The sequence below is a fragment of the Hyla sarda genome, chromosome 3, assembly GCF_029499605.1.
Source record: "Hyla sarda isolate aHylSar1 chromosome 3, aHylSar1.hap1, whole genome shotgun sequence".
Lineage (NCBI taxonomy): Eukaryota > Metazoa > Chordata > Amphibia > Anura > Hylidae > Hyla > Hyla sarda.
Window position 1 is genome coordinate 82,258,907 of NC_079191.1, and position 22,125 is coordinate 82,281,031.

At 42.0% G+C, this 22,125-nt stretch overlaps 1 protein-coding gene across 1 annotated transcript in view; it reads right to left on the minus strand.

Moving 5' to 3' along the window:
- The window catches only part of LOC130360976 (saxiphilin-like), a 100,205-nt gene that overhangs the window by 27,958 nt on the left and 50,122 nt on the right, over positions 1-22,125 (minus strand). The window contains exons 7-10 of the mRNA XM_056563536.1: positions 19,415-19,630; positions 13,307-13,498; positions 11,332-11,467; positions 1,268-1,323 (exon numbers count right to left, since the gene is read on the minus strand). Coding sequence (XP_056419511.1) covers positions 1,268-1,323; positions 11,332-11,467; positions 13,307-13,498; positions 19,415-19,630 — 600 coding nt within the window. The remainder of the gene's footprint in view (positions 1-1,267; positions 1,324-11,331; positions 11,468-13,306; positions 13,499-19,414; positions 19,631-22,125) is intronic.

Genomic DNA, 22,125 nt, shown 5'->3' on the forward strand with positions numbered 1-22,125 from the left:
TGTTGGAGAAGGGCTTGCGATAGACCGCATCCTTTGTGCACTTTTTTTGTGTAACACGTTTGCACTTTTTCTTGCACTTTGGGTGATTCGAGAGCACGTTCCTCGGCTCTTAGATTTAACAAAAAAAACAGGGATAAGAGGCTCTGTGTCTCACTAGTAAGGTAATAACAACACATTTAGGGGACATCCCCCAAAGGGGTACCCTAAACTAGAAACCCCCCTAAAAACAGTAAAATATAACCTTTATTAAACACTTAAAAAGTAATGGTGAAAGACAATTGTGGTAATGCACCTAAACACCACTAGGTGTCAGTATCACACAAGAGGAGGTTTAAAGGGGTACTCCGCTGCCCTGCTTCCAGAGCTCCGCTCCCCAGCATCCGGAAGTTTATTGTTCCGAACGCTGTGTGCGGGCTTCCGTGTTCAGAGCCACCCCTCGTGACATCACACCCGCCCCCTCATGACGTCACGGCGGCCCCCTCAATGAAAGTCTATGGGAAGGGGGCACGATGGCAACAACTGGTCAAGCACTGCCAAAATAATGGTGTGCCACTATATCTTTTGGGTCATTCAAGTGGCTAATGGATAATAGAGCTGAAGCTAACGAAGAACGCTGCTGATTAAAATATCACATGAGCCTAAGTCCTGACGTTTCGCTAGAGACTCAGCTTCATAAGAGGACGGGCTCCTAACACCCAGGAGTCCCGCCCACAAGAAATCCCAATCAAATTACTGTTAAATGTACAGACTGACCCAAATGTAACAAGTGGGGTGCTATTTTCCTGCCCCTCTGTTGTGTCATCATGTATCGATCATGACAGAGTGGGCGGGTCGCATCTGGTCACTTGAGCTGTAGAAAACAGACTAGAATGAATATTCAAAGTGGTACGTAACCACCAAGGATCCCCCCGTGTCCGTCAGTCAGTGCTTGAAATTAATGGCATCTAGCACTAGTGCATAGCGGCTGGTCCATGTTATGTGTGTAATCTAGTGAAACTCCTCTGCCACGTTGAGTCACATATAAGGCAAGGGGGATGTCTAACTCAAATTATTAGAGCTAACAGTGAATAATGGAACCAATGCTTCAGGAGATCAAGTCATTGTTATTGGTGTACAACCCTGTTTAACTTGTATTAAGCGATGAGTTTGCAAAGATACATCCTCCCTAGTATTGTATAGAAGACTACCATGTTAAGAGTTAATAAAAGAAAGCATAGAAAACAATAGAAATATATAATCAGACCTCTTAATCTATTAATAACATTACCTGATAATGCGGTATGTTCCAGAAAAGCGACATCTCCTTTATCGTCTCTCAAACACCTGAGCATAGGAAAGGGCATGTAGTTATTACACAATCATTATAATGTTCAAGAAAAAAAAATGCCTATAGGCATCTATTCAGGCAGTAATTTAGTCCTGGTCATTAAAACCAGCCAGGTCTCTCCCTCATTGCCTGAGTATCAGTTTCTGTTACTTACTTCTTTTAGTCTGCATTATTACAGTTTGACTACTGAGTTATGACTGTGTTCTCTTCATGCACTCTGCTTCTCGCTTCTCCCATTAAATTTGTTGGTGTTTAGTTCATTTCTATAGTTTGATCACTGACCCAAACTTTTGACTTCTATTCTGAATTTTTCAGTCCTCACTGACATCCTGGGTTTGACCCCAAGCTGCCCCCTGACTAGCCCTCTGAGACTCATGTCTGATCCATCTTGCTCCCAACTATAGACTACTTAGAGAACCACTAACTGGGAATCTGACTGTTATATGCAAACTCTGTTAAAAACCGGGGGATCCCTTAGACTCCCTTAAGTCAGCACCAGAGTGGTTGCCGCACAAGGCTCCATTCTCTCAGGATGTGTTAGCCTAAATACAGTAAGTAGTGTATGTAAATGATTTATAGTTATATATGAACAAGCTGATCAAAATGCTTTAGGAATAAAAAAAACACCAAATACAACAAGAGTAGGGCTAGAGAGGATAGTAGATTGTGTGGAGAATGTGCTGCAATGTTCCACATTACTGTGTAAGAGAAGACAAACACTTTAAAGCCATGCATGACTTAAAGGGGTATTCCAGGAATTTCTTTTATTTGACTATGCTACAGGGGCTTTAAAATTAGTGCAGTTCATAATATAGTGTCTGTACCTGTGTGTGACGGTTTTATCACAATTCTTCTGTGATTTTCACCCCAATATTTATTTTTTACAGCATACATAATGACTGAGGTCTCAGATTGTTCCCAGGCAGCAATGCGGCCGAGACCTGACTCAGTAGTCAGCTGATGACAGGGATCCTGTCTGCTTCAATGGGTGGAGGGATCTATCTGCAACTAATGCAACAGCTGTAGGCACCCTGATTGAAAACCACAGGTCTTTTGAATGGATGCAGCTCATTTATGTTTCAATGGGGGGGGGGTGGCTGATGTGTGGGAGGGAGGAAAATGGAATTGTGGGATTTGTAGTCAAAAAAAGAAAAGTCAAACAGGAAATACCAGTTCACAAAAAGCTAGCCACAGGGTTATGGTAATCTCACAACATTTAGCCCCAAGACAAGCGCAGATCCTTCCTAAGCATGTCCATTACTGTCTGCCAGGTACATACTAAAATCACCTTATGGGGGATAACCCCTTTAAGTTGTGACCTACTTGATGAAATGAGTCTAATGCATCAGGCAATCTGTGTGTACAACTGCAGGAATGCATATCTGGTACTAAATCCTGCTTCTAACACCCATAGCGGTCACCTTTCCTGGGTTCTAACTCAGGCTGCCCATACTCAGACTACCCCAGAACTTAAAGTAGAGCCAAATAATACGATATTAAAAATAAAAAATATAAAACAGTCACATAAATAACATAGAAAGCACATAGTAATACAGGTAGGTAACAAGAAGAGCAAGTCACCAATAGAGGACAGGTCAAGATATGTATTTTATGGTACAATTTATTATTATTATTATTATAAATATCAGATTTTAAATATTTGTATTTCTTGTACAGTAGAATGTAGATATATTTTTTTGCAGTGAATGCATATAATAATCCAGGCTACTTAGATCTAAAAGGTCTTAAAGGGGTACTCCATTGGGAAAAAAATAATTCAAATCAACTGTCTCCAGAAAGTTAAACAGATTTGTAATTTACTTCTATATGAAAATCTTAACCCTTCCAGTTCAACTGCTATATACTGCAGAGGAAGTTCTTTTCTTTTTGAATGTCCTTTCTGTCTGACCACAGTGCTCTCTGCTGACACCTCTGTTCATGTGAGGAACTGTCCAGAGCAGGATAGGTTTGCTATGGGGATTTGCTCCTGCTCTGGACAGTTCCTGTACGCAAAAGAAAAGAGAAAGGGCCCAAAGAGGCGCCTAGTGCATTACCCTAAAAAATATATTTCAAAAAACCCAAACTAAGGGGTCTAATAGATGGCCGCTCACCTGGAGCGTATAGTATATACGCATATAACCTCAGTTTGAGATAATCATGAAGGAATCCGTGCAAGCCTATAGGTCTTCAGGATGGATCCAAAAGGAGATCCTGTTGATGAGCTTAATAATAGAAAAGGTGACCTTTCATCAGGCGGTCACAAGGAAGTCTCACAACCAGGTCATGGAGGTGGATACGAATTCAAGCTTTATTAGTATACAATAACACGTTTCGGGGTTAGCATACCCCTTCTTCAGATTGACAGATTTGTACAATACAGTACAACAGAGGGCTTTTTATACACACATTGATTGAGAAGCAAGATGGTGGCAGGGTCATAGGTTCAGGATGGGAGGTGCAGCAAAAGCAATAAAAATGTAGAAAAACTGGAAGCTAAATGTTTGGAATAGGTATTGTACTTTTTACCTATATATAGGGATGGTAGTAACTTAAAAAAGAGAAAGGAAAAAGCTTTATAAGGCTGGGTCCACACTACGTTTTGTCCCATACGGGAGCGCATACGGCAGGAGGGAGCTAAAACCTCGCGCTCCCGTATGTGACCGTATGCGCTCCCGTATGCCATTCACTTCAATGAGCCGACCACGGTTTTAGGTCCGGTTGTAAAAGCGCATACGGCGCAAAAATGAGCCGACCGGACCGAACGTTTCACTCCGGTCGGCTCACTGAAGTGAATGGCATACGGGAGCGCATACGGTCACATACGGGAGCGCGAGGTTTTAGCTCCCTCCTGCCGTATGCGCTCCCGTATGGGACAAAACGTAGTGTGGACCCAGCCTTAGATAGTGTAAAAGAGAGATGTATGAGTTGATCCGGTTCACATACTGAGTGGAGGCTTGGTGCGCACTCGCTATAAACATAGCCGTGCGTTCCACTGTGTGTAAACAACGGCCGCATGTCACCGCTCTGTTTACAAACAGAGCGGAGATGCGGCGTGTAAGTAACCAGGGACGCGTCGCCAGGGAGCGAGTCCACTGCATATAAACAGCGGCCGCATGTCTGTTAGTAAACAGAGCGGAGACTCGGCATGTATGTTAGCAGGGACGCGTCGCTAGGGAGCGGGTCCCTGCAGGTCTTACATTACAGAGCCAGCGCACGGTTTAGCGCTGTTCTGTATAAATTGGATGAAAGGAGTCTGTGTGTTTCATGTAAACAGAAATATTGGAGGAACAGTTTGCATGGTATCTATGAATAAATATAATGCATGAATATTTTAAAATAAATTAGGTTAAGAATTCAGTAATTTAAAAAGCATGAAAAAATATATATAAAGTATATAAAATACCTAGATAAGGGGTGTAAATAAATAAAGATTGCATAAATATAAATGGGCTAATAAAATAACAGAAACTGAATAAAATCAAAGTATATGTAGATAAATAGGTATTGAAATATATTAATATATAGGGAATAGATATCTATAAATATATGAAGGAATTCATATGTGTGAAAATATATAAAAAAAATACATATACAAATATAAAAATCTATAGATAAAAAACACACAATGATCCACAAATATGGGTAGCTCATAATAAGGAAAAAGGGTTAAATGTAAGTATAAATATAAATATCCGCATAGCCATAATCACAAGTTACTCTCAATAAATTCATTTAGTCCCAGGGGCTGAAGTGTGCGTAATTTAAATATCCCAAAATTTTCACGCTGCCTAAGCATGTTGAATCGCTGGGGGACATCTTTATTAATCTGTTCTATGGCGGATACCTTGAAGGCCGAAAAATCACCCTCATGATATAAAGAAGCATGACGTGACACACTATGAAGCTGGTATTTGAGGGTAACATTGCTACGGTGTTTATTAATTCGGTTTCTTAAATACGTATTGCAGGCCGCACGTGCATTGTAAGAGATATATAACATATTGGGAGTCACAGGATATATGTGATTTGATATAAAAAATTTCTTTAGTGACCATAGAGTGAAATTCTTTTATCATATGTGTTAAATTTAAACAACATTTACAGCGCGCGTGATTGCACTTAAAACAACCATTCTTTTGTAAAAAGTTGGAAGGTTTGTTATGCAGAGTTTTTAAGTTACTTGGGGCAAGTATGTTTTTTAGGGAACGTGCTCGCCGAAAGGTGACTTGTGGTTTTGGAGGAAGAGTTTTTTGTAAAAAAGGATCATTTAAAAGGATGTTCCAATGTTTGGCGAGTATAGATGTAATGTCTTTTTTATTATTAGAAAAGATGGTGATAAAATTGCAACATCGTTTGTCTATTGATGTGTCTACTGTCAAAGTTTTTTTAACAAGACAGTCAGATTGTGTTAGTTTGTTTGCTCTAGTTTTGGCAGAGGCTACGATTTTTTTCGGGTATTTTTTCGCTTTAAATCTACTGACAAGTAGTTCGCTCTGTTGGACATAGTCTGTCTTTAGGGTACAGTTGCTGCAACTGTACCCTAAAGACAGACTATGTCCAACAGAGCGAACTACTTGTCAGTAGATTTAACCCCTTCAGGACGGAGCCCATTTTGGCCTTAAGGACCGGAGCGTTTTTTGCACATCTGACCACTGTCACTTTAAACATTAATAACTCTGGAATGCTTTTAGTTATCATTCTGATTCCGAGATTGTTTTTTCGTGACATATTCTACTTTAACATAGTGGTAAATTTTTGCCGATACTTGCATCCTTTCTTGGTGAAAAATCCGTAAATTTGATGAAAAATTTGAAAATTTTGCATTTTTCTAACTTTGAAGCTCTCTGCTTGTAAGGAAAATGGATATTACGAATAAATTTTTTTTTGGTTCACATACACAATATGTCTACTTTATGTTTGCATCATAAAATTGACAAGTTTTTACTTTTGGAAGACACCAGAGGGCTTCAACTGTCAGCAGCAATTTTCCGATTTTTCACAAAATTTTCAAACTCAGTATTTTTCAGGGACCAGTTCAGGTTTGAAGTGGATTTGAAGGGTCTTCATATTAGAAATACCCCATAAATTACCCCATTATAAAAACTACACCCCCCCAAAGTATTCAAAATGACATTCAGTCAGCGTTTTAACCCTTTAGGTGTTTCACACGAATAGCAGCAAAGTGAAGGAGAAAATTCACAATCTTCATTTTTTACACTCACATGTTCTTGTAGACCCAATTTTTGAATTTTTACAAGGCATAAAAGGACAAAATTTTTACTTGTATTTGTAGCCCAATTTCTCTCGAGTAAGCACATACCTCATATGTCTATGTAAAGTGTTCGGCGGGCGCAGTAGAGGGCTCAGAAGGGAAGGAGCGACAAGGGGATTTTGGAGAGTACGTTTTTCTGAAATGGTTTTTGGGGGGCATGTTACCTTTAGGAAGCCCTTATGGTGCCAGAACAGCAAAAAAAAACCACATGGCATACCATTTTGGAAACTAGACCCCTCGGGGAATGTAACATGGGATAAAGTGAACCTTAATACCCCACAGGTGTTTCACGACTTTTGCAAATGTAAAAAAAAAAAAAAAAAAATTTTACCTAAAATGCTTGTTTTCCCCCCAAATTTTTTTTAAAAAGGGTAATAGCAGAAAATACCCCTAAAAATTTGAAGCCCAATTTCTCCCGATTCAGAAAACACCCCATATGGGGGTGAAAAGTGCTCTGCTGGCGCACTACAGGTCTCGGAAGAGAAGGAGTCACATTTGGCTTTTTGAACGCAAATTTTTCTCTGGGGGCATGCCGCATTTAGGAAGCCCCTATGGTGCCAGGACAGCAACAAAAAACCCACATGGCATACCATTTTGGAAACTAGACCCCTCGGGGAACGTAACAAGGGGTTAAGTGAACCTTTATACCCCACAGGTGTTTCACGACTTTTGCATATGTAAAAAAAAATTTTTTTTTTAACCTAAAATACTTGTTTTCCCAAAGATTTTACATTTTTAAAAAGGGTAATAGCAGAAAATACCCCCCAAAATTTGTGACACAATTTCTCCCGAGTACGGCGATACCCCATATGTGACCCTTAACTGTTGCCTTGAAATACGACAGGGCTCCAAAGTGAGAGCGCCATGCGCATTTGAGGCCTAAATTAGGGATTGCATAGGGGTGGACATAGGGGTATTCTACGCCAGTGATTCCCAAACAGGGTGCCTCCAGCTGTTGCAAAACTCCCAGCATGCCTGGACAGTCAACGGCTGTCCGACAATACTGGGAGTTGTTTTGCAACAGCTGGAGGCTCCGTTCTGAAAACAGTGGCGTACCAGACGTTTTTCATTTTTATTGGGGAGGGGAGGGGGGCTGTGTAGGGGTATGTGTATATGTAGTGTTTTTTACTTTTTATTTTATTTTTTGTGGTAGTGTAGTGTAGTGTTTTTAGGGTACAGTCACACGACGGGGGTTCACAGTAGTTTCTCGCTGGCAATTTGAGATGCAGCAGAAAGTTTGCGGCAGCTCAAATTTGCAGCCAGATACTTACTGTAATCCTCCGCCCATGTGAGTGTACCCTGTACGTTCACATTGGGGGGGACATCCAGCTGTTGCATAACTACAACTCCCAGCATGCCCGTTTGCTGTCGGTGACTGCTGAGAGTTGCAGTTTTGCAACAACTGTAGGCACACTGGTTATGTATCACTGAGTTTGTGACCTAACTCAGTGTTTCACAACCAGTGTGCCTCCAGCTGTTGCAAAACTACAACTCCCAGCATGTACGGTGCATGGTGTACGTTGACTGCTGAGAGTTGTAGTTTGCAACAGCTGGAGGCACACCGGTCGTGAAACACTGAGTTAGGTAAAAAAAAACTCTGAGTTTCACAACCAGTGTGCCTTCAGCTGTTGCAAAACTACAACTCTCAGCAGTCACCGACAGCCAACGGGCATGCTGGGAGTTGTAGTTATGCAACCAGCAGATGCACCACTACAACTCCCAGCATGCACTTTAGCTGTTTGTGCAAGCTGGGAGTTGTAGTTATACAACAGCTGAAGGTACACTTTTCCATAGAAAGAATGTGCCTCCAGCTGTTGCAATACCATAAGTCCCAGCATGCCCATAAGGGAATGCTGGGAGTTGTGGTGGTCTGCCTCCTGCTGTTGCTTAGCAACAGCTCCCAGCATGCAAAAAGGGCATGCTGGGAGCTGTTGCTAAGCAACAGCAGGAGGCTGTCACTCACCTCCAACGATCCAGACGCTGCAGGTCAGTCCCGCCGCCGCAGCTGCTCCTGGGGCCCCGATCCCAACAGGGGCGCCGGGGATCGGGGTCCCCAGCACCTGGGGTGCACGTCCCGCACCCGCTCACGTCCTCCGGAAGAGGGGCGGAGCGGGTGCGGGAGTGACACCCGCAGCAGGCGCCCTGATTGGTCGGCCGGTAATCCGGCCGACGAATCAGGGCGATCGTGAGGTGGCACCAGTGCCACCTCACCCCTGCAGGCTCTGGCTGTTCGGGGCCGTCAGAGACGGCCCCGAACAGCCAGTAATTCCGGGTCATCGGGTCACTGGAGACCCGATTGACCCGGAATCGCCGCAGATCGCTGGACTGAATTGTCCAGCGATCTGCGGCGATCGCCGACATGGGGGGGCATAATGACCCCCCTGGGCGATATGCCGGGATGCCTGCTGAACGATTTCAGCAGGCATCCGGCTCCGGTCCCCAACCGGCTAGCGGTGGGGGCCGGAATTCCCACGGGCGTATGGATACGCCCTCGGTCCTTAAGGACTCGGGATGCAGGGCGTATCCATACGCCCTATGTCCTGAAGAGGTTAAAGCGAAAAAATACCCGAAAAAAATCGTAGCCTCTGCCAAAACTAGAGCAAACAAACTAACACAATCTGACTGTCTTGTTAAAAAAAACTTTGACAGTAGACACATCAATAAACAAACGATGTTGCAATTTTATCACCACCTTTTCTAATAATAAAAAAGACATTACATCTATACTCGCCAAACATTGGAACATCCTTTTAAATGATCCTTTTTTACAAAAAACTCTTCCTCCAAAACCACAAGTCACCTTTCGGCGAGCACGTTCCCTAAAAAACATACTTGCCCCAAGTAACTTAAAAACTCTGCATAACAAACCTTCCAACTTTTTACAAAAGAATGGTTGTTTTAAGTGCAATCACGCGCGCTGTAAATGTTGTTTAAATTTAACACATATGATAAAAAGAATTTCACTCTATGGTCACTAAAGACATTTTTTATATCAAATCACATATATCCTGTGACTCCCAATATGTTATATATCTCTTACAATGCACGTGCGGCCTGCAATACGTAGGCCGCACCACACAGTGTTTAAGAAACCGAATTAATAAACACCGTAGCAATGTTACCCTCAAATACCAGCTTCATAGTGTGTCACGTCATGCTTCTTTATATCATGAGGGTGATTTTTCGGCCTTCAAGGTATCCGCCATAGAACAGATTAATAAAGATGTCCCCCAGCGATTCAACATGCTTAGGCAGCGTGAAAATTTTGGGATATTTAAATTACGCACACTTCAGCCCCTGGGACTAAATGAATTTATTGAGAGTAACTTGTGATTATGGCTATGCGGATATTTATATTTATATTTATACTTACATTTAACCCTTTTTCCTTATTATGAGCTACCCATATTTGTGGATCATTGTGTGTTTTTTATCTATAGATTTTTATATTTGTATATGTATTTTTTATATATTTTCACACATATGAATTCCTTCATATATTTATAGATATCTATTCCCTATATATTAATATATTTCAATACCTATTTATCTACATATACTTTGATATTATTCAGTTTCTGTTATTTTATTAGCCCATATATTTATGCAATCTTTATTTATTTACACCCCTTATCTAGGTATTTTATATACTTTATATATTTTTTTTTCATGCTTTTTAAATTACTGAATTCTTAACCTAATTTATTTTAAAATATTCATGCATTATATTTATTCATAGATACCATGCAAACTGTTCCTCCAATATTTCTGTTTACATGAAACACACAGACTCCTTTCATCCAATTTATACAGAACAGCGCTAAACCGTGCGCTGGCTCTGTAATGTAAGACCTGCAGGGACCCGCTCCCTAGCGACGCGTCCCTGCTAACATACATGCCGAGTCTCCACTCTGTTTGCTAACAGACATGCGGCCGCTGTTTATATGCAGTGGACTCGCTCCCTGGCGACGCGTCCCTGGTTACTTACACGCCGCATCTCCGCTCTGTTTGTAAACAGAGCGGTGACATGCGGCCGTTGTTTACACACAGTGGAACGCACGGCTATGTTTATAGCGAGTGCGCACCAAGCCTCCACTCAGTATGTGAACCGGATCAACTCATACATCTCTCTTTTACACTATCTAATAAAGCTTTTTCCTTTCTCTTTTTTAAGTTACTACCATCCCTATATATAGGTAAAAAGTACAATACCTAATCCAAACATCTAGCTTCCAGTTTTTCTACATTTCTATTGCTTTTGCTGCACCTCCCATCCTGAACCTATGACCCTGCCACCATCTTGCTTCTCAATCAATGTGTGTATAAAAAGCCCTCTGTTGTACTGTATTGTACAAATCTGTCAATCTGAAGAAGGGGTATGCTAACCCCGAAACACGTTATTGTATACTAATAAAGCTTGAATTCGTATCCACCTCCATGACCTGTTTGTGAGACTTCCTTGGACCTCCGAGCGCCTGATGAAAGGTCACCTTTTCTATTATTAAGTTCTGGACAGTTCCTGACATGGACAGATGTGTCAGCAGAGAGCACTGTGGTCAGACCGAAAATAAATTCAAAAGGAAAATAACTTCCTGGGGAGCATACAGCAGCTGATAAGTACTGAAAGCGTTAAGATTTTTAAATGAAAGTAAATTACAAATCTGTTTAACCAGTTTATAAAAAAAAATGTTTTCCACTGGATTACCCTTTTAATAACTACATTCCAACTTACCTAAGGGCCCCTTCATCCCCATAGTATAGTTCTCCAGGACTGCGCTTACATTTATCTTCCTGTCCTGCACACTGCTTACACAAGTTTTCCTCTTTGGCTCCTGGGGCACAGCTGGCCAAGAAGAACTCTGAAACAGCTATGGTGGAAACAAAGCATCATCAGCTTATAGGAATGGCTGAATTTCACAAACATACATAAAAGTGCATAATAGTATGGAATATATAACCTGCATATGCTCAAACCAGTAAGAAAAACTTCCTGTACGGATGCTAACAAGTCTAGTAGATGTATATAAAATATTGTCCAAGCTGTTTTCAACAAATCTCCTCTTAAAGCCGCCCAGTGTGACCTCACACCCCGCCCTGCCCCGCCCCCTAAATGCAAGTCTATGGGAGGGGGCGTGATGGCCATCATGCCCGCTCTCATAGACTTGCATTGAGGGGGCTGGGCATGAAGTCACACGGGGCGGAGTCGTGACGTCACGATACTCCGTCCCCGTGGTCGGGAGGCATAAGAGCACTTCCTGCAGTGCTCACAGGTGGGTGCCACACGCTAGATTGTGGGGGTCCATTGCGGGGGTCCCCAGCGATCGACATCTTATCCCCTATCCTTTGGATAGGGTATAAGATGTCTTAGGGCCGGAGCACCCCTTTAAACACAGTTGGGGTCATATTCATATCTCTTCACATCAAAAATGTTGAGTTTCGTGCCAGATAGTCAAAGTGTTTCCCATAAGAATTATCCAAGGTTTACACTAGTCATACCAGTTTAGCAAAAGTGGGTGTGGTTATGTAAATGTCATGTTTCACATGATATTTTCAAAGGGATGAGAGCCTATTTTACATAAAAACTTCACACCAGCTTTTTGCTAGTGTAGAAATCACAGAAATGGTTGTAGTTGTTTTTTCTTTTGTTTATTTTTTTTTTCTTTAGTTTTTTGGGAAAAGGCGTTATTTAATCAATTATTGAAAAATAAATTATTTATTATTGGAAAATGTTATTAAACATTTTTTTCCCATGGTCACTGCACCTGAACTCACATGTAAAGTGTACCCGTCAGATCCAACAAATTATTATTTTTTTTAATATATCATATATCACTCAGTACCTAATCCTGACCATGTACATCTAATTGTTATGTGTCCAGCACCTTTATTTATTTATTACACTTTTATTTAGCTCACTAGTCTGAATTCCTCTCAGAGGGAGGGGGCGTGGCCTCATTGTGCAGGTCTCCCCCCCCCCCCCTCCCTCTGTATGCTGTCTGCTCACATCTCCCCTAGCATTAGCAAAACTATAACTCCTAGCTTGTCCTCACTGACAGTAGTGGGACACAAGCTGACAGTGGGAGGATTTTTCTTTCAGCTGTGAACCCTGTGCTCACAGCTGTCAATCAAGGAAGTGTGTCCATGACATAGATGATGATGCATGGACACAGCAGGACTAGTATGTGCCCAAGCAGGCGGAGGGAGCAGTTGTTTGACTGGCTTTTTCAGTATGAAATACTGAAAATTTTCTAATGAAAGCAATTGCAAAACCTATTGGTTATACATGCTTTACAACATATCAAAAGTTTTAGTATCGGAGAGTGCCCATTTAAACCCTAGAAATGTTTTATTTATACAGTTATCGTTTGTCTGGGAACTAGTAATCATGGAATATTACATGAGATGCTTCCTTCAGAATTTTCAGGGATGTAATATTTGGTGCAAAAAGTGCTGATTTTGGCACCAAATTTGGCAATTATGGAGGCAGCAAAAAAAATGGCGCAAACTTTGCCAATTTTTGGAGCAAAAAAAACAAAAGTGGCATGAAAATGAACTTTCACATATTTTCATATCTTCAAAGCCCTTTGAAAGTGTGAGGAGAAAAAAAAAAGTGTAATTAATATGTCTGGAATAGAAATGACAGTAGTTTTTGAATATCTCCCCCAGTGTGTGGTGTTTATCTGTACTCTGTTACCCTTGTATTGTACCTTTTTCAAAAGATTTTTCTTCAGGTCCTTCCCACAACAACAGGTTCTTCTTAAGGAGTGCAGTCATAGGAGCAATCCAACCTGCGGTCTCTCCAATTGCAGAATGACAAGATCTCTTGCCCTTTAGTTGATCAAACTGGAAGGTACTGGATTTTTTCACCACAGCTAATGCATAGTGGCACGTCACTGGCTCTACAATGGTACATAGAATGTATTATACTGTTACAGATAGCATACAATTGAAAATCCTATACAAGTATATAGGATATATGTGTTTACAAAATAAACTAATATTTTTAACAAAAATGTTATATATTAGGTGATTTGTACAGTTGCCGCTTTGCCTTGGGTTTAAATCTCAACATCTACATAGAATTTGTATGTCCCCCCATGTTTGTGTGGGTTTTCACTGAACTCTCACAGTATATTTCCTAAAATTGACCATAATATGTGTGTGATAGGGAATTTAGATGGTGAGCCCTACTGGGGACAGAAACTGATCTGAGAGAAAAGCTCTGTACAGAACTGCGGAACTGTTGCTATAAAAGTAATAGGAAATAAAAAGCAAGTGTAAAGAAGGCATAAATTGAATGTTCTCAGAGAAAAAAGCACACAAAACAAATCTGGCTGATATAACCATCTATTGCCTTATTGTTTTCTATTGCCTACAACTCTGACCTACTAATTTCTCAAAAAATGATACTACAGATTATCCCCAGCAGCAATGGATAAAGTCATAAAATTATAGTAGATTACGATGTGATTTATTTAAAAAAAAATTCCAGTAGTTATGTAAGGTAAACTTCACATGTGGAAGTTATGATGAGGCAGAAATTGCATCATTAAGACACTGAAAAACTGCAAGGATTTACATGCAACTTTTGTTGTAATGGGGGATACTAAGAAGAACAAATAAGGAAACCAATTTCTGTACCAATAACGATAACTTTAATATGGGCTGGGAACAGAGCCTGGGCCTAAGACTGCGTTCAAGAGTACCAATAATGGAGTATTCCTATTTCAAGATGTTCTATCCATAGAATAGGGCATAAAAAAAATTATTGTTGGGGGTCCGACCGCTGGGACCCCTACCAATCTATAGAATGAGGACAAAATTGTGCAGCCAGTGCTCCATTCATTCTCTTTGGGGCTGCTGAACATTTCCAAACTCTGGACTATGACATCTTGAGTAGCTGCAGATATGAAGCTGCAGATTTCAGTGTAAACTAAACAACTGAACACAGCTTTAAATCTGCAGCATTAAATATGCAGCTTCATATCTGCAACTTCTCAAGATGTATGATAGCTTAATGTAATATCAGAAGCAGGAGTATCTCAGGCAGAAGTAAGAAAAGTAGATATAAATATTTTGTCACGGTTTGATGCCATTTTTCCAGATTCTGGACCGGACTGGCCTGCCGGGAAAATTCCAGCAGGTCGATTGCCTATGGGTCGGTAATGGTGGCCTGTGCTTGACCACCTGACGCAGACCCATAGGAGGAAGGAGGCTCTGACCCACTAGCACACCCACACTAGCACACTAACACATAAGGTCCTTACACTAGTCAGAGTGGCGGAGCTAAGAGCAATAAGCTCCCAGCTACTCACCCTAGTACTTACCGGGAGGCCGCACAGGGCGTCTGCGTCATGGCACGGGAAGCAGGACGATATGACATCATCATGCCTCATAGATTAGCACGTGAGGTGTTACTGGACCATACAGAACAGCTCTGCGTAAGTGGGTGGGAAGGTAAGGTTTTTTTGTTTTACAATTGTTGCTGCAAAAAAGGACACCTACCCTTCTAATATGGTTAGCAAGGGGGGGGGGGTCTACCACCTTGCTAATATGGAGGGAGGAAGAGGAAGAAACCTGCCTACATACCTATCTAATCAAAGTGGGGGTGAGAGATCTACCTAGCTAATATGAAGAGTCAGAGGAGGGGGCCTACCTACCTAATCTAAGGGGGGGGGGTCTACCTTATTCTACGATACACTACTATATAGGGCAGAGAGGGCTATCTGCCATATAGGGGCAGAAAGAGGACTAGCTTCCATATGGGTGTCTAAATGGGGCCTAACTGCCATATGAGAGCATAGTGGGGGCCAAACTACTATATAGAAGTACAGTAGCCTTAATACTATATGGAAGCATAGAGGGGGCCTAAAACTATGTGGGACACCCAGAGGGTCTAATACTATTTGGGGCACAGAGGGAGCCTAACTGCCAATGGTAGCATAGAGGGGGCCTAACTACTATATAGGAGCACAGAATGGGCCTAACTGCTATATGCGGGCACAGAGGGGGCCTAACTGCAATTATGGGGCACAGAGGGGGCCTAACTGCTATATAAGGGCACAGAAGGGGCCTTACAGCTATATTGAGGCACACAGGGGGCCTAGTTGCTATATGGGGGCACAGAGGAAGCCTAACTGCTATATGGGGGCATAAAGGGTGTCCAACTACAATTAGGCAATATTGATAAGACGTTTGTATAGAGCTGAAGTGAGGATCCTAAAATGTTTGCGGAGACAAGTTGTGAAAGGAGAAGTCTTCACAATGCCCAGAGCAAAATGGAGAAGAAAAATAAAAGTGAACGATCAAAGAAGTCGTCTCCTGTGATTTACTTAAAGAAGACATCACCTGTGAATCTGGATGTCACTATAAACACTCATATGGTCTGCAGCTCCCGTGTAGTGTCGGTATCTGCCTGTATATGGTCCCTTTATTCGGGGAATATTGGCCTTTGCACTGTATTATTCATTCTGTGGTGGTAGTGGTCATGGTGTGGTGGTATTATTAGTAATATGTGTAGTGATGATATTTCCTCATTGTACAGGATTTAGCCAGTAACAGTATGGTGGTAATATGTATAGTGAAAATAATTCATTTCCTCCAATACTATTCTAACATGGTAACTGTATGACTTATTTAGAGGTATACAGTATTATCATGTGTGAAAAATCATTTCCTTTATATCTTTATGCAATGCTTCCATTCCTCCATAGAACCCTTTTCAAGCATTGCCACCATTCTTCACTATAATGGAGTGCTGCCCCTTTTTACTTTTTAAAATTGTGGAGTGACTGGCTCTTGGATGCTGGCACCATTTACCTGTGAAGTATGTTAGCATTAATTGTGGGATTTTTTGTAATAGGGCAGAATTGACGACAGAGACATGTGACTGAAATTACTGTTTTTAATTCAGCTGGTGATACACAGAAACTGGGTCTATGATTAAAGTCTATGTGCCTGAAACGCGTCAGTCCTATGTTAGTCCTAGCTGGGTGGATTCTATTTTAATGTTTTAATAAAATATTACATTTTACAGGACCTATCTAGCTGGAAAACTTCTACTTTTGCTGTTCATCGATCGATACCTGACCCTGAAGTGTGTACACCCCATTTTGAAAATATGTTATTATGTATGAATGAATGTATGAATAAAGCAAACTTTTGATATATAAAGGTGCTGTGAGGCTGGCATACAATTTTTTTCAAGGGCTGGTTTCATCCCTCCATAGGGGACTACTGATAGCAATCATTAGATTTATATGTACAGGTCAGTACTATGTTATAACATATGTAGTACAAGAGAAAGTCCAGCTCACTCCCCAAGCCCGCAGCACCTGGATTGGCGTGGGCTACGCCTTGGTGCAATGCAAACAAGAAGAGGTGGTCCAGCACAGGTAGGTCAAATTCAGGATACTTTATTGCATGAAGAGATACAGGTACACGACAAACATGGGCAAGGATGACGCGTTTCGGCCCTGCAAAAGGGCCTTAGTCATTGGTATGACTAAGACCCGTTTGCAGGGCCGAAAAGGGTCACCCTTGCCCATGTTTGTCATGTACCTGTATCTCTTCATGCAATAAAGTATCCTGAATTTGACCTACCTGCGCTGCACCACCTCTTCTTATGTTATAATATAGTACTGATCAGTATTAACGGCAATCTTCTTGTACAGCCAGGCTCTCCAGGCAGAACATGCTCGACAATCCTGCACACAGTGGGGAGGTGAGGAGACCTCTGGTGGCCATTTTTGCTTATCAAACCTGCACAGTGCACAGCAGAAATCCGATGAGCCCAAAAGAACCTTCCGTTTCACTATAGATGCAGGCATCAGTGTGATTGTTGATGTCCGCCATTATCAGTTAATGGCGGACATCAGTACGATAGTTGATGTCCGCCATTTTTGGTGAATCCCCAGCTGCTGATAGCAGCCAGAGCTCACCTGCTGTGTAGCGTGCGCAGCTCCTGCGCTCACTACATAGCCGCACCATAAATGTATGGCACTGTGCGTGAAGTTACTACAAAAAGTTACTATAGCAAAGAGAAACGCATTGTGTTGTTGTGTAGTTATGTTGTAACTAGTTTAAAGGAGTCGACCATTTTAGTGTAGATGCCACGCCAGTCTGTACCACGCGCTACAAGCCGTGCCATGCTGCCTTGTGTGTGTGTGCCTCATGGCCCATTTGTACTGTATACAGCCGTGTTTAGCGCCAGCTGGTACCATAAAATGCAGCAAGGTTGTGTTCACAGATTACGTTTTTATCTATTTATTGTTTAAAGTGAAAAGGCATGTTAAAAGTGCTATAACTGAATACCGCCTGTCTCATCCATCCTCATTGTGGTCTGTCAGCTTCTTCTGCAGTCTTGCCTCTAGGGACCATCACGTGATCCCTAGAGGCAGGGCTAGAGAAAAAAAAAGACAGTCAGGAACAAGGAAGGTAAGTGGACCCCTTCTAACTGTAGACAGTATACAGCTATCTATATAGATGGCTGTATACTTGATAGCCCCCAAGGATTTAACTATCGATGCTCAGCATCCCTAGCTAGCTTTTTCTCAGCTGGGCCAGTGCAGAACACTCAGCCAAACAAGGGGGGTAACTATCCAGCAATCTATGGAGATCGCTGGTATTAGTGTCTGTCCCAAACAGAGTAAAATAGCTATGTACAACATCGCTAGTTTACTTGTTGCTGGCTGGGCAAGAAGCATACAATGCATACTTCATGCTCAGCCATAGCTGCATCCACGGCTGTATAGCCGCATGCACAACTAGTGCAGAGTAGGTACTTGTCACGTACCTGAATGCGGATGTCACGGAGCAGGTAGTGGATCCTCTACCTGTGTGGCTGATGACTCGGACCGTATCGAGGAGCAGAGTCTAAGGTGCCGCTGGTCTTCACCAGAGCCCGCCACAAGGCAAGATGGATTTGCTGCAGCAGGTGGCACCCAGGTTGCTACCCCCGATACCGCTCGACCACACAGGTACTGGGCAAGGCGAGGTACAGGAGGATGAGACAGAAGAGGTGTAGTAAACGTAGCAGAAGGTCAAGGCAGGCGGCAAAAGTTCGTAGTCAAAAAACGTAGCAAGGAAGGCTGGTAATACGGGTAGGCAAAACAGGCAATGGGAACACTTTCTCTTGCACTGAATGAGCACTGAAGATCCAGCAGGGATGTGTGGGAGGTGTAGGGATTTATAATGTAGTGTTCAGGTGCACTTACTAATTATGGGCACACTGGCCCTTTAAATTTCAAAGCTCCCACGCGCTCACACCCTAAGGGACAGGGATGCGCGCGCCGAGGCTGAGACAAAGCTGCAGCAGGAGTGGACGTGGGTAAGTGACGGGCCTGGATTCGCATGCGAGCACGTCCCGCAATACGAATCCCGGCCCCGCCGGTGACTGGGGACACGGAGACACGGGGCTACTGCGCTCACGGCCGGTGCTAACCGCCGGAGCACAGTATATAACAGTACTTCTGCCATTAGAGTGTTGGGAGTCCGAGCTTCTGTACAGTAGTACAGAGCACCGGGCAAGGGAGGTAAATAGTGATGCTATGCATCACTACTTACTTCTTTATACTCTGTGAGCCGGACGAGTTGCACTCAATTCACAGAATGCATTTATTCTGCACAGCAGGCCAGGTCTATTTTTCCTGTCCTGCTGTGCAAATGTTGGTGACAATCATTGTTGCACACTAACACTAGCTGGCAGGTATGAAGAGGCGCACACCTATTCATACATGGCAGCCAGCCAGATACATGTGACACCAGAAGTCGCACACATTGATACATGACCCCCATAATGTTTATAAAAATCTTACCATGGGCTTCACAGTTTTGAGCTGGTTGTCCAGGCGGGGTCTTTGTCCCAGCTATCTCCTCACCGTTTACATTTACACACCAACAGTAACCGGTGCTGCCATGACACTGCTGCGGGCTGAAGTTACCCTTTTCATCACACTGAGGCACAAACCTTCCAACTGAAGGTGTTTTTTCTCCGAGTATTTTTTGGCGTTCCTTTAAGCAGGGGTTATCAGCTGAAATATAAACAATATATACAATTAACTATGTGCTATAAACTTTCTTGGACTGGGGGGGGGGGGGGATAAAGTTTTTATACCTAATAAAATAAAAATCTGGATGAAATAAAAGCACTATAGTGTAAAAAATAAAGAGAGGAGCACACTGTTTTAGAATAGTTACAGACCCTGAGAAAGCAATCATTATTCACTTCCATTGATTCCAGCCCCAGGGGTCACATGATTTAACTCATATTAACCCACGTACCAGTTTCATGGGTCAGGTAATTTACTTACAGGTATTACTTTACAGTGTGTATGGTGTTGCTATAAAAACAAACAAACACAAAAACAGAACATAAAATCCTTGACCAGTTGGATGCTTTTAAAGCAGATTATTCTGTTACTCTAATATGGTTGCACCAATTGTATAGCATACATTCGGAATGGCATTAACCTTTTTTCACTCAATCTGCAATGTGAAAGTTTAATTCTTTAACCTGTGTGTCTGATATTTATCAAATATATTTTTTTTCATGATTTACACTTATATTGGCGTTTTTAGTTTAAGTCCCATATTCAATGCAAGTTTTCCCCCCATCAATCTGCATTTAATACCCCATTATGAAAACATGACAACAGAGATTTAGAATTTTTTGCAAATTTATAAAAAAAAAAAAGGAAAACTAAAGTTTTTCATGGACATAAGTATTCAGGCTCTTTGCTTCTATTTTTAGTAATCACCTCTGATAAGTTTTTACACCTTGATTGGAGTCAGGTGATTGGGCAAGATTTGCAAAGACAAAGCCGAGGTTTCATGCATATCAGGCAAAAAACTAAGTTATGAGGTAGAAAGAACTGCCTGTAGAGCTCAAAGACAAGATTGTGTGGCGGCAAAGATCTGGAGAAGAGGAGACTTTTTTTTTTTTTTAGTTTTTTTCTTTCTTGCTGCACTGAAAGTTCCCAATAGCATAATGGCCTCCATAATTCTTTAAATAGAAGAAGTTTGGAACAATCAGGGCTCGTCCTAAAGCTGGCCTCCCAAGCAAAGTAAGTAATTAGGAGAGAAAATCCTGATAAGAGAGGTGAAGATCCTGTCTCCAGATGGGAGAAACTTCTAGAAGGTCAACCATCACTGCAGGACACTTTAAGGCTAGGTATACACACAGTATCATGAGGCTTATTTTAGGTCTCAGTTTGGGCCTCATTTTTTTCAGTAGTTTTACCAAAACTAAGAGTGGAGTTGACACAGAGAAAAACTATAATGGTTAGACGGCAGAAATAATATTATTATTGAGGTGCATGGAAGAACTTAAACTCCCAGCATACCTTGAAACTATTGATCAAGGACTCATCTTTTCAAGGCAAAATTAAAACTATTAATGGATAAGGGAGAACTATAGATCCCAGCCTGCCTTAGAGGAATTAACAATATATCCCTTTAAAGGGGTACTCCGGTGCTTACACATCTTATCCCCTATCCAAAGGATAGGGGATAAGATGCCTGATCACGGGAGTCCCGCCACTGGGGACGCCCGTGATCATGCATGCGGCACCCCGTTTGTAATCAGCCCCCGGAGTGTGTTCGCTCCGGGTCTGATTACGCTCGACCGCAGGGCCGGTGGCGTGTGACGTAAATGCAAGCCTACGGGAGGGGGCGTGATAGCTACGGGAGGGGGCGTGACGTCACACACCGCCGGCCCTGCGGTCGACCATAATCAGACCCGGAGCGAACACGCTCCGGGGTCTGATTACAAACGGGGTGCCGCGTGCATGATCACGGGCGTCCTCAGGGGCATCATTATTATTATTTAAAGCATCATTCAATAGGTTCCTTCTTTTTGTTTTAAATCAATGTAATATTTCATACAATTTTTTATATATATTAGTAGTGTGTCACAAGTGCCCTGCGACTACACTATCTAACCTAATCTGTTTATATTTTACTGTATTAATAAACTTGTATACTATTGAATACTTTTTTAGTCCCAATTTTTATGGTTTAATATCTGCATGCACCGACAGACTGCAAAGAAGTGTATTTATTTTTACAATTTGTGTGTAGAATTTTCTTATTTATGATCAACAATTGACCCTGATCTCCATCAACCTTTGAGCGCAAAACCTTTAAATATAATGGAAATACTGCCACCTTTTTTCTGTGTTTTGGAATCCTTTAAAAAAAATATTGACCAAAAATGACCAAATAATGACCAAAATGAGGCTCAAAATAAGGCCTAAAATACAGTAAGTAAACCCTGCCTTAATCTATGGTAGTACCCTGCAACCAATGTTCAGGTCCCTTAATAGCGCAGTTACAGAGGAAAGGAAGCATTACACTTTGCTTAAATTAAATGGCTGCCTACTGTATGTGATGCAAGGATGACAGTGGTGTATTTACCACTAGGACAACAAGGCCCAGGCCCCGTGATGCACCACTGGTCCGAGCTTGGACCCCAGGGCTAATGACAGTGGTGGCGAGGAGAGATCATTCCTGTGGCAGCGGGGGACAG